Below are 12,359 nucleotides of genomic sequence, written 5' to 3' on the forward strand. Positions count from 1 at the left end.
GGCCTTTACTTCACTTTGGTTAAGTGAGGCTGCAGAGTAGCCCCAACATGGTTTTCATCACCACTTGGATGTGGTGATAGTGAAAGTGAAATCACAAAACAAGGACTTCTGAAATCTGAAGAGAAGAAAAGTAGTGGGCCTTTGGGTATCAGAAAGAAATTCATCTTCAAACCATCAAGAAGCTGTGCTACAGAGTTCCCAAAGCACTCAGACCTTGGAGTCTGAGAGCAGCACACACCATGTCTCCCTTTAGAGATGGAAGAAGGAGTGACTGGAAACCAGCAACCCTGGCTTGCATGCCTGGGGAAGCTCAAGAAAAAAAATTATGAGGGTATTAAGGATTTCTCAAGTGCAAATTGTTTCAAAATTATCTACTTTTCTGACAGAGCAGAACCTGACAGATAGGCAATCTTGCAAATAATTGGGTATTTTTTATTAAACAAGGTACCTGCACTCACTTCCTACATTTATTTTTTTTTTTAATTAAAGGTTAGGACACTTGACTTGACTCCAAACATCCTGCTTTAACATTCCTATCCAGATGGGGTAAACAGGAAATCTTGCATAATTGTCAAGGTTCCTTATAGCAGTTTGGCATTGACATGGTGCCAAAGGGCATTTAGCACCTTTGCTCTTATGAACCCTCAGCAGATTAATTACTATTGGAATTATGACCAGGAAAAAAACAAGAGCCCAGATGTTGAGCAAATATAACATTTTATTTCTCAGTCAAATTGTCTGTGCAGCTCTCTGGACTCACCTCTCTTCCAAGGCAAGGTAGGAGTGAGGCAGAACAATGGGCCATGACCCTTTATCTTGTTATACCAATTATCTAGTTAAGTAGCACAGAAGTAAAGTGCTTGCTAATGACCTAAAGTAATCATCTGGAGTAAGTGTCTGAAAAGTATCTAATGTGGGTTTTACAGTAAACTTCAGGTAACTGCTTTGAAATAATGCATTTTGGAAATTCCTGTTCAATGACCAAGCATATTCAATAGTACTTAGTGAATGAAGCTCCCTTCTCAGACCTCTGGATCTCACATTTCTTTCTGGACTGTAGCCCAGTTCAACTGGAGGGGCCAAACATACCGCCTAAACTTTCCCTAACACATCTACCTTTGAAATGGCTAGGGCATTTTCCTGGGATGTGTGGTTTGATCTGCCCTTTGCCTCATCAGAGCTCAGAATCAGATCTGCTTGTCAGCAGGCCAGAGGGCTGCCACATAAGAGAGTTGGGCAATTTGGATATTTTCAAACAAAAAAAACAACCCAGCTTGGTTCTTTCAAAACTGCCATGAGGGGCCCCTGACCAAGAGAGGGATTATGGTTTTGGAGAAAACAGCTAATTCTGGAGGTAAGCTGCAAACAGCCCCATGTAAACTGTGTTTAACATTTCTGCACAGCTAACCACAATTCCTCTGCTCCTCCACTTATGGGTTATTGGGGGAGATCATCCTTGTGAGGCAGTGAGTATTTTCTCCCTGCTCAAAGAGTCTGAGGGCTAACTCAAGGCTTTGAATAACAGGGGTGAACAGGTCAAATACCTCAGAGGAAGACACTGAAACCTCTAGTCTGGTAGATGATGCATGTTACTGACTGCTTTGTAACATCGTGAAGTGTCAGCATTAAGGATCTGAAAATGTATTATGTTCTGTGTATTTTTCCAGGCAGTAAGAAGATAGCAAATTCGATGCAAAGTCTAGATTTCACTGCATATCTACAGGTCTCAAGCATTCTCAAACACTAAAAGGATCGCAGTGGTTCAGTGAATCCAGGATAGGGCTGGGTCATTATTTGAACAGCCTCTGAAAATACACCTTGATGTTGTGCTTTCTGGAGGAGAGAGAAGAGGAGGATCTAAAGGGAAAAAGGAGGAAGATACTTGAAACAGGAGAGGAAGAGCACAAGAAGAAAGGTGAACAGGAAGGAGGACCCATGCATGCAGTAAGAAGACACATAAAGCAAAGGTAAGTCCATGTGTATGGGTGTAAATATGACCCCCAACAAAGCAACTCTACTGAGCATCCTCTTTTGTTGTCCTGGTAGCTCACAGCCTGATTGTGCACTGACTGTGTGTGGGCAGTCAGTGTTTTCATGGTAATATCTGAATGCAGAGAAAAAAATATCTGTAAGCACTGTCTTAAGTACAGTCGTGTAGTTTATTTTCAGCAGCCTAAATGGTGTCCTAAAGACAGGACAGCCTGGAAAAAGGCTAACAAGGGTCTAAAAATGGAACCTGGATACTACAGATAGGTCTGATCATCAAAAAAAACCCCAAACACCTCAGGAGGAGTCCCACAGCAAAAGAACAATCCAGTTCAAGTCACCACTCTTAAAATGTTTATTAAAATCTGCTGTATCATTGCTGGTACATCGCTGTAACATGAGGAGTCAGATTCTGCTTCGGAACTGCACAGACTTGAAAATCCAGAGAGAGTCATCAGAAAGTTCAACAAAACTATGCTTCTGCATTAAGAGGTTTATGGTAAGTCACAAAAGCTATCAAGCTGTAACATAGATTAACTTTACCTCTCTAACCTATTGCGTCAAGCCACGGGCCCACAGAAGAAGAAATATCTTCAATTCCAAACAAGCACACTCCCAAATGTGGGCTTAGAAATCCTCACACAGATAAATTCTGTAGTTCATTTGACTTCTCCTGGTCAGAGTTACCACAAGATGCAAGCATTTTGTCTTTGCTATTTAGTGTCAGTGGTCAAGCAGCGTAGAAATTCTGTGGAATCCCCTTCACACCCAGGCCTGTTATCTGTTAATAAATAAACAAACAAACAAATAAATAATAAAATAAATTAAACAGATAAATCTACAACTGAGCATAATGAAAACATTCAAATGTTGTAGAACAAATATTATAGCAACCAACTCCTATGTGTAGGGCCCCCTGCTTCAGAGGAGCCCAAAAAGAATCATTACATGGAGTTTTTTCAAACTCCTTAAGGTTAAGATCACTAAGATTATCAAGCATCACTCAGTAAGTTTGCTAATTTAATGTTTATCTGCAGCCTTTACATGTGGTTCTTATTTCCAAAACAAGTCATAGTAATTTTTAACGTGCTTTGCCCATTCAAGACAAATGTGAGTATGGTAAACACACTCTCAGAATATGAGGCTTGGCAGGTCTGATGTATAGAAAGAAAGAAATAAAATCTGCTCACCTTGAAAATCTCTCCTGCATGAGGTTCCTTAGCTAAGGTGGCCTCGTCCAGTCCATCGTATGCAGAAGTCACGTACATTTCTGAGTAGTCTTTTCCCCCGAAGCAGCAAGAGGTGATCCTTGGAGTAGGCAGCCTCACAGTTTGGATTCTTTTTCCTGGGAAAAATGTGCAATTGTTTTCTAATGTCCATTTCCTAGGGAGCATGTAATTATGAACGTACTATGAATGTAATTGGGAGCCCCTGGTGGTCAAGTGGTTAAGGCGCGGCGCTGTCAACGCCGAGACCTCCCCAGGCAGATGGAGCTCGTTAGCCCTGTAAGGCAATCCATCTACATCCTGAGGACCTCGCTGCCACCGTCCAAGCTCGCTTGGCCCCGGCAGATGAACCTCAGGATTAAAGGGTGGGCTCAGTTCCGCGCACACTGTGTCTCACCTAAAAAATCCAATGCACAGGCTGGAAGGTGCAAAGCCCTTCCCTGGTTCTTCGTTCATGAAGACTGGCCATTATTATTATGAATGTAATTACAAATGCACTGTGCACGGCACAGATGTGGCACTTACTCAGAAGGCATCTCCCCTTCAGACAGAGACCATATTCTAAAGGACGGTTTGTGGGGAAATCAAATGCTTTCATCTGCCTCATCTCTAACTATTTTTCAGGCTCCCCCCCATATCTGTGAGGCTGCACTTGCATTTCTCAAAATGCAGCAATACAGTATGTGAGGCCAGGAGGGGCAGGAACATGGTCTGGGATGGCCATTGATCCTTAACAGCGTTTCCCACTTAAACATTTCAACACTAAGTGTTTTGGTTTTTTTTAATTGCAGTAGGTATGCAGTACACTTAGGGGTTTTTTTTAGTGATAATATTAAGAGCAGTTTGTACTGCATCAGCAAACCATGGGAGCAGGGGTACCTGGCATTGGGAGGCAGCACAGGGAGCTGCACTCTTCACATGATCGGGGCCTGAACCAGCAATGTTCTTGGCAACCCATGGGGCAGAAATAGGCAATAAATTACACCTTCTTATCTCGCCTCCCAAGCATTCTTCCTGGCTGCCATTCCTCTCATGTCCATGTGCACACGCTGGTGGAAGTCTTACCGGTCTCTGGGTCTATGCGAATGACTCTGCCGCCATCGATACAGGCCACCCAGAGCTTCCCTTCTGCGTCTATGCACATCCCATCAGGCATTTGCTCCTCCTTTTCTAGATGGTACAAAAGTTTGGGGCAGGCTGCAGGAAGAATTACAAAGCTGGTGTTATGTGGGCCGCTACTGATTCTGTACCAGATTCCAGTCTAACATCTTCTATGCTCTTGCAAACAGCTACGTTTGTTTTCTGTGAGAAAGACATGCTGCAAAATGTACATCACAGTCAGGTTAAAAGCCTGACTTTCTTAGGCAGAAACAAGCTTCCAGCAAAACTACTGCAGTTTGGGATTGTACTGAATTAGTGCTCCTATTACTTTACCTAGATAAGAGAACAAAATCCCCCCATCTCCCTTGTTAACCCACGTGCTGCCGGCCATAACATGACTGCTGCCAGTGCAATAACTTTTCCTGGACTTTCATTGGTCATGGCAGCCTGGATATGTCACATAAATAATGACCTGCACTTAAACATCAGTGATAAGCCATTGGTCCCAGCTAAAAATCAAGAACTTCACTTTTTAATGGTCAACCAAGCAACCAGTTTTGATTAAGCCTGAACACCAACTGCTAGTGGTCTAGGATGCAGTGCAGATGGATTGGAGGGCACGTGCATGGTCCATGGAGCGGGGCCAATGGGCAGTGGACCACCTGCACTGACCCAGTACCTTTCTGGTCATCACCCAAAAACAGACAGTCACAAGCCTAACTAAGGCTAGGAAGCTCAAACACATTACATTTTTGGATTGTCAGCAGGGAAAGTTGCATTAAATCTTCTTTAGAAATCTTATATCCTAAAATCTGTAGAAATAGGTGCTCAGCAAAATGAAATCTGAGTGAATGTAGTTATTTTGTGTAATTTTCAGCTGTGATTACGCAAAGTTCACGCTTATTAGAGTACAAAGGCAGTTCAGCCTTTTAAATTCCCATGGAGTATATCAGGCTGATACTGCACAAAAATATTTCACAGAGTTTTGAAATAAAGTTATATACATTATTCTTGCACCTAAATTTTCCTTTTTTGCAGATAGAATAAAAAATGTTTACCCAGAAGGTGAATTTAAGTGAAATTTGCCAACATCTGAAGGCAATTTTAATTTCAAAATTGTGAAACCTCAGTCACAATGATGACTTGACCCTCCAAATACCTTTCTGTGGTATGCATGGACGCACATTCTCCATCTGTATTTATGGGAGCTAGTACAACCCAAGTATTCCGGTAGATGGCACTCAAGAGTAAACAGCATCCTGCAAATTCCCTCATTCTGCAGTATAAATGGCTTGTTCCCTGCAACTCCTTGCACGGGTCTAAATATGAGCCATCTCTCCAGATGAAAGTAAGCTGAAGGACTGTCAGAAGTTTGTTCACCAAATACACCTGGATGAGTAACTAAATTTGAGAAATATTACAGTCAGCCTACTGACAAGTTGTAACCAGAAGATATGAGATCTGTCAAATAAATAACCACATCTCACAGGCCCAGGTCTTGCTGTAGAAAGAGCAATAGCGCTACTTGTCTCCAAATTTAAAAAGCATGTGTACCAATCTTTCCAGTGTGCACGTCATAGCTGAAGGCATGGACAGCGTATGTCAGGCTGTCGATGTGAAAGAAGGTCCTGTGGTCCAGGGACCAATCCAGACCATTGGAGATGTCCAGCTGGTCTAACTGTTTTATTACTGAGTGGTCAGGGAAAAGGGTGTAGAGGGCCCCCTGACGCCTCGCTCGGACCCCTGGGGCTGTCTCTTCAGCCATCGTACCTGAAACAGAAATGATAGCACAGTTAGAAGAAAGTAGAAGCTTGTTCATCATGTTTGATCAAAACCCTCCTCTGAGCCTTACCAAGAGGTCCTAGGGAGAATCACAACATTGTGGTTTGGGGGTTTTTTTCCACTTCCTAAAAAGAAAATGTTTCTAGGAAGAAATTATTTGCTGTGAGGGTGGTGAGACACTGGAAGAGGTTGACCAGAGAAGTTGGGGATTTCCCATGCCTGGCAGTGTTCAAGGTTAGGCTGGACAGGGCTTTGAGCAGCCTGGTGCAGTGGAAGGTGTCCCTGCCCCTGCCAGGGAGGTTGGAACTAGGTGGTCTTTATGGAACTAAATGGTCTTTAAGATCTCATTCAACCCAAACCATTATATGATTCTACAATTTTATAGTTCTATGATGAAGAGTCTAGCCAGGCCCTGAGAGACTGAGGAGGAGGAGGAGGAAAAGGAGCACATCAGAAGCAGCTGCCTCCCACAGAGCTGATCCTGGCCAATAAAAGGATGAGTTTCTGCATTGCCATGAGGTTTAAGTCACAGACACCGAAGACCCAAAGGAGCACCATGACACACCAGGGCTTCAGGTTTTGCTCACAGCAAAAGCTGAGATGCAGGCAAGCACCATGTGCTCTTTTTGTTGTTGCTCTTTGTAGGCCACTTTCATTTAAATGGTCTGGAATCATAAAATACAGGTGCAAGCTATGTGCCTGAAAGAGATGTCCAAGCACTTCTTGAACTCTGGCAGGCTTGGGACCATGACCACTGGGGAGCCTGTTCCAGTGCCTGACCACCCTTCCGGTGAAGATGCTTTTTGTAACATCCAGCCTAAACCTCTCTCTTGCCTTCAGGAGGCTGAGGATCTCTCCCCACATCCCTGTTTCCCACAGGCTAACCGGAGAGGCTGCACGTGAAGGGTGCACACTGCAGCTCATGTTCTGTTCTAGAATCACAGAATATGCTGAGTTGGAAGGGACTCACCAGGATCATTGAGTCCAACCCCTGGCCCTCCACGAGACCATCCCCAAGAGTCACACCATGTGCCTGAGAGTATCATCCAAATGCTTCTTGAACTCTGTCAGGCTTGGTGCTGTGACCACTTCCCCGGGGAGCCTGTTCTAGTGCCCAACCACCCTCTGGGTGAAGAACCTCTTTCTAACATCTAACCTAAACCTCCTCTAACACAACTTTAGGCCATTCCCTTGGGTTCTGTCACTGGTCATCACAGAGAAGAGATCAGTGCCTGCCCCTCCTCTTCTCCTCAAGAGGAAGTTGTAGACTGCAATTAGGTCTCCCCTCAATCTCCTCCAAGCTGAAACTGCATCCCTCTCTATACCTCCAGAAAACTTGCCACCTACATGAGCCTTACACTGGCTTTTCACCTTCCATGGAGGCAGGTGTTTGACAAGCACCATCCACTAAGTAGCAGAGCCTTCCTGTTGGATGGCTCTTGCCAACAGCCTCTCTCCTTGTTTAGGTCAGAGAATGTTGGTCCCTTGTCCTCCTTCATCGGGCAGTAACTAAGCAGAGCGTACACAAGATGGCTCATGCTTTTGACAGTGGGTTTTGTGGGGAACTCAACTGAGGAATCAATATCAGAGAATAAAATGCATTATATAAAATACACTGTAATAAGTTTCCCTTTGCTCTGGGGGAAATTTCTGCTAGGAACTTACCAGCAAAAAACCTCCCCTTCGGATCCACTTTCCCATCATTGAACCTGTTGTTGGGTTTATCCTGCTCGAGCTCAAGAATGGTGGTGACTGCCTGGGTGTCCCAGTCCAGAAAGGCAAACCTGGTTCCCAGGGCAATGACGTAGCCGCCACACTGCCGCAGTGCCACCGAGCCGACACGGGCATCTGTGGGGGAGAGGGAGCAGAAGGTGACAGGTAGCTCTGAGGCCATCAGTCAGCACTCACCAGTGGCATCTGGGCTTCACTGGGACATCCCTGATGCTGAGCTGATGCTAGGATCCTTTTCCCCTGGGACCGTTAGCACATCTCGCTGGCTCTATGTTCCAAAGATTTTCCCACCTTCTGGGCAGACACAGTCATTAGGACTGTACGTCTTCATCTGCAGGTCCCAAATGAAACACGCATTCCCATCTAGGCTTATCAAGGGCAACATGCACATGGTCCTCCACACCTGAGCGCAGTCCCCTCTGCTCAGCTGGCTTGGGCCACACCGTGCTCGGCAACACGCTGTAGGAGGACAGGGCGTGTAGCCCCATGGAAAGAAAGGGACACCACCATGCTGCAGGACTTCTACCAGGAGGGATGGATGGGGCAGACAGAATAGACTCTCAGGATGAAGTGAGTAGAGACTTACCCACAGACACACTCTGCACCTCATTGGTGATTGGGCTCCAGCGGCAAACTTTCTGTGAGTTAATGTCTACATAGACAAGTGCGTTCTCCCTTTCTTCCCAGACTGGGCATTCTCCCATCCGGTTCTTCTCCTTCACGACAGATTCGATTTTGATGGAGGAGGACATGGTCTGAGGGGAAGAGAGTTAATAATGGATTTAATGAAAAGCTGTCATGTTTATGTCTGTGATGCTTAAAAGCAGAGTTTGTAAATGGCAAAGCACTCCAAATACCACATGACAGAGTCATTTAGGAGGTTCCTATGGCATTTCCATGGCCTCATGGCTGGCACTGAGCTCAAGGCACCAAAGCTTCTCCTAAACCACAGCTGCTGATGAGGCACCTGCCTCCTGGCAAGGGAGTGATGGGCCATAGCCCTGAGCTGGGATCAAGATGTTGTCTGGGGATCAGTGATCCCAAGGGTCTCCCAGAGCATGGGGAACAGCACCAATGAGTCAGAAGTCTTTTTGTGGGAAAACAAGGCTCAGCCCTACCAATGCAGAAGCACTGGCTTTCTCCATGGGAAGACATATGCACCTGTAATACCAACTGCTGTTTGCCACCAAGGCCAGACCAGGTGCATATTCCCACACCAAGTCAGTGTGAATATGCAAACACTGAGGAAGGCTCCTGCCTTTGAAGTCCTACTACTTTGCTTTCCCTCCAAGCATTTCATCTTCATCACCCCCCTCACCACCCCTGCTTCATCTCCAACCCCTGCTGCAGACTCTGAATTTTGCCCCACGCAAAGCCTTCAGGGTATAATTACTGCAGTTGTTGCTGTGGGGGCAAAGCCTCCAGTGAAGCTCCCGTTCCATGCACCTGCTTCTGCCAGGAGTTGTTTGTTCCCTGATTACTCCATCCCCCTGTCCCCACTGCTGCAGGGTGCCCACGGGGACACCAGTCAATCAGCCACAGCCCTGGCATGGGGTACACAATCCATCAGGTTTGTGTCCAGAGCCCACTGATGCAAAAATAGGGATCCTGGGTTTGCCCTGCCCTTGCTGTGGAGTGGGATGTGAGCAATATCCTCCACCATTCAGCTCTTACAAAAGAAAGAGGCCCACTCGCTGCCTCAGTCACCGCTAATGGAGCCGCATCCACTACTGCACCCACCAGACTCAGCACATTTTTTCCACAGACTGGGGAGGTATTTCTTGGAAGGCAGCCAATCCCTGACATAACACTAGTCCTAGGGATTACTGTCTTCAAGCAGGCATTGTTTTCTAGTAGGTGAGCTGGTGATAAGGTTTACAGATAAGTAATTAGCCCTAATGCACTTCAGCCAGTCAATCACTGTGAGTGGAAACGCCAGGGCTGAGGACACAGAATCTTTCCTGCAATCAGTCACACCACCAAGGTAAGGTTCAAACGACACATTTATCAAACATATCCCTCTCCCCAAAAAAATGGCCACAAGGGCCTGGGCAGCAAGCTGCTCCACACAGGCAAACAGCATCGGTCTGAAGTGTAAATGAGGATACATAATAAGATGCCAGGTTTTAACCTCCTTAAACCTGTTAAACCATACTCAAGCTGGCAGAGTGAGTTTCTCTTGGGTTAAAGCTTTGTGTCATGTGGCTGCCATATGTGGGACTTGAGGCTTGGAGACACAATGCTGACTTTATGGTATCATGGTCTGGAAAACACAGAGTTGTTCTCATTCCTGTGGGAAAATACCATTGAGCAGCAGCGCCGCAGAATTGCCGTTCCCACAGAGGCAGAAAGCCTCCAGTTCTGCAGCAGCCAGTGTGTATTTGTCTTGGCCATTGTTTCATTGACCCAACCAAGCCTTATTAAAGCTTTCTTTTCCCGCCAGCTCCTGTTTCATTTACATCCTCCTTCTCCAACTTCTGTAACACCAAAATAGGGGCCTGGCAGATAAGCTGTGGTGAAATACTGATTCACAGCCCGTCCCACATGCCACATGAGGAGTACGCAATCACACTATTGCCAACTGTTTCACAAGGCACAGGCAGGGGAAAAACCAACCCGCCTGTTCACCCCTCTCATGCCCCCCCGAAATGCTGTGGAGACCTGCCCTGTCCCACGGAACCTCAGTGTGTGTCCTCCTTCCCCAGCTGCATATCCAGTCTCAGCATCTATCCCCTTCACCAAAGAAAAAGCTCCTGTGTGTCACTCCAGCTGTGGAGTTTTTTCATACTGCTGAATATTTTGGTTCAAATCTTCATCAGCCCTCCCCTTTTTCAAGAAGAAGGTAATTGGAAGGGAAGACTTGTGCTTTGCTGGCTGAGGTTTCACTGGTTTTTACAAGCAGATGAAAACGGAGGTTTTTAACAGAAATGTCATCATACCGTAAGAGGGAGCAGTGCCCTGCAAAGGAGTCCCCACAAACTGGCAGGGATGCAGCCCTGGTTTCATCCTATCTGTCTCCCCCCTCCACCCAGTGGTCCACCTCCTGTCACACCCTCCCTGCCAGCACCCTATGGAACTTTGCAGCAGCAGCAGCAGCATTTCACCAAATACATTATCTCAGAGGGGAAAATGAGGTAATGACCCCAAAACCCCCGGTTCAAAACATCCCAGCGTAATCACTTCCCAGGCATTCTGCCACCTGGCACCTTTTTCTGTGGCACCTCACACCCTGCTTGGCACAACACTAACCCATCAGAGATGAGCATGCAAGGAAAGACAAGAGAAATTCCAATCAAAAAGCATCAAATCCCACTGTATTCTCCAGAAACAAAATTCCTGCAGAAAAACACGTCACATTCACCCTGCCTATATCCTCTCTCCAATATTTTGTTGGCTTTGCAGCCTCCTGGACTCATGCCTAAACCCCTTATGGAGACTAAGGGGCTGACGGGTGTCACCGAAACATTTTCCAAGTTAAACTGTTTAAAGTTACCAGAATTTGGAGACCATAAGAAAAATTTCCTGTTAGAAATGAAAAACTAATGTAAAAACATCCTCTCTGCTCTACAAACTAAATCCTCTCTCTGGTAGCTATTTGAAAATAGCCTTTCTCACCTCAGTCCACATGCCTTTTCAAATGATCTGGATAAAAATTGGTCATTTCAGTACCCCCAAAAAGATATATGTAAAGTACAAATGAATGACTGGCCTTAAAACATTCCTTTGCTGTTTCCCTCCCGCTCTCCCCCCGGTGCAAAACACACATTTCGTTTTTCATGTCAAGCTGAAGTTTGAATAAGCAGGCAGACAGCTAAAACTTTTAATACACAAACAATTATCTGCATAAACCAAAGAATTTTAAGAACCCTTTTCCCCTCAGTCAAACAGCTGAATATTTTTACCAAGCTGGAGGACACCTATGCGAAACTCTGCAGTTCATCACATCAACGCACCTGCTGAGGACAATATTGCAAGACCTGAGTTGGTGACTCTTTTCCAGCACTGGTCCAATGAAACTGGCTGCTGTTTTCGGCGACGGTTAAAAATGTGCAACAGTTGATGTTATCTGCATGGAGCAGGTAACCTTTTACATTTTGTATTCAGTCAGCAGTCACATGAATGATGAGGCAGGGACCAAAGCCTTTCTGAATGGTCTGGTTTGCAGTGCCAGCAGCAGGACATGTGATAGGAAAAAATCCTTGCTCAGTATTTTTCTCATGTCAGGAGAGCAGGAGAGGAAAACTGAGGCGTTGCACCATTAGTTGCCCCAAGGGCTAGCCCAGTCTTCCCAAATTTAGGGTGATATAAGGGAAGGTTAATGAAAGATGCATGGGAGGGTTTTGTAGTACTCTGAGTGATAAAGAAAAAAAATACTCTTGTGATTAGGGCTTATTAGCATCATTAAGACTTGACTCCTACTCCCATCTGTGCCACAACCTTCTTGTGTGTGAAGTCACCTGCTCTCCTCGCAGCCTGAACATGCACAAAGCCTGATCCCACAACAGCAGAGCTCCAGACTGTTGCCCGTAGCAC

The 12,359-nt window shown here is 45.7% G+C and overlaps 1 protein-coding gene across 1 annotated transcript; it reads right to left on the bottom strand.

The window, feature by feature from the left end:
• Positions 1-2,317: 2,317 nt before the first annotated feature.
• LOC114059550 (regucalcin-like) lies at positions 2,318-11,915 on the bottom strand. Its single transcript, XM_027888122.1, has 7 exons — positions 11,780-11,915; positions 8,413-8,581; positions 7,761-7,943; positions 5,868-6,083; positions 4,278-4,409; positions 3,177-3,331; positions 2,318-2,767 (listed from the first exon to the last, which is right to left on the bottom strand). Exons 2-7 carry the CDS (start codon positions 8,576-8,578, stop codon positions 2,717-2,719), a joined length of 903 nt encoding a protein of 300 aa, XP_027743923.1. The 5' UTR covers positions 8,579-8,581; positions 11,780-11,915; the 3' UTR covers positions 2,318-2,716.
• Between the last annotated feature and the right edge of the window lie 444 nt (positions 11,916-12,359).

The sequence above is a fragment of the Empidonax traillii genome, unplaced genomic scaffold (assembly GCF_003031625.1).
Source record: "Empidonax traillii isolate 1590-97213 ecotype Southwest subspecies unplaced genomic scaffold, ASM303162v1 scaffold231:size1146757, whole genome shotgun sequence".
Lineage (NCBI taxonomy): Eukaryota > Metazoa > Chordata > Aves > Passeriformes > Tyrannidae > Empidonax > Empidonax traillii.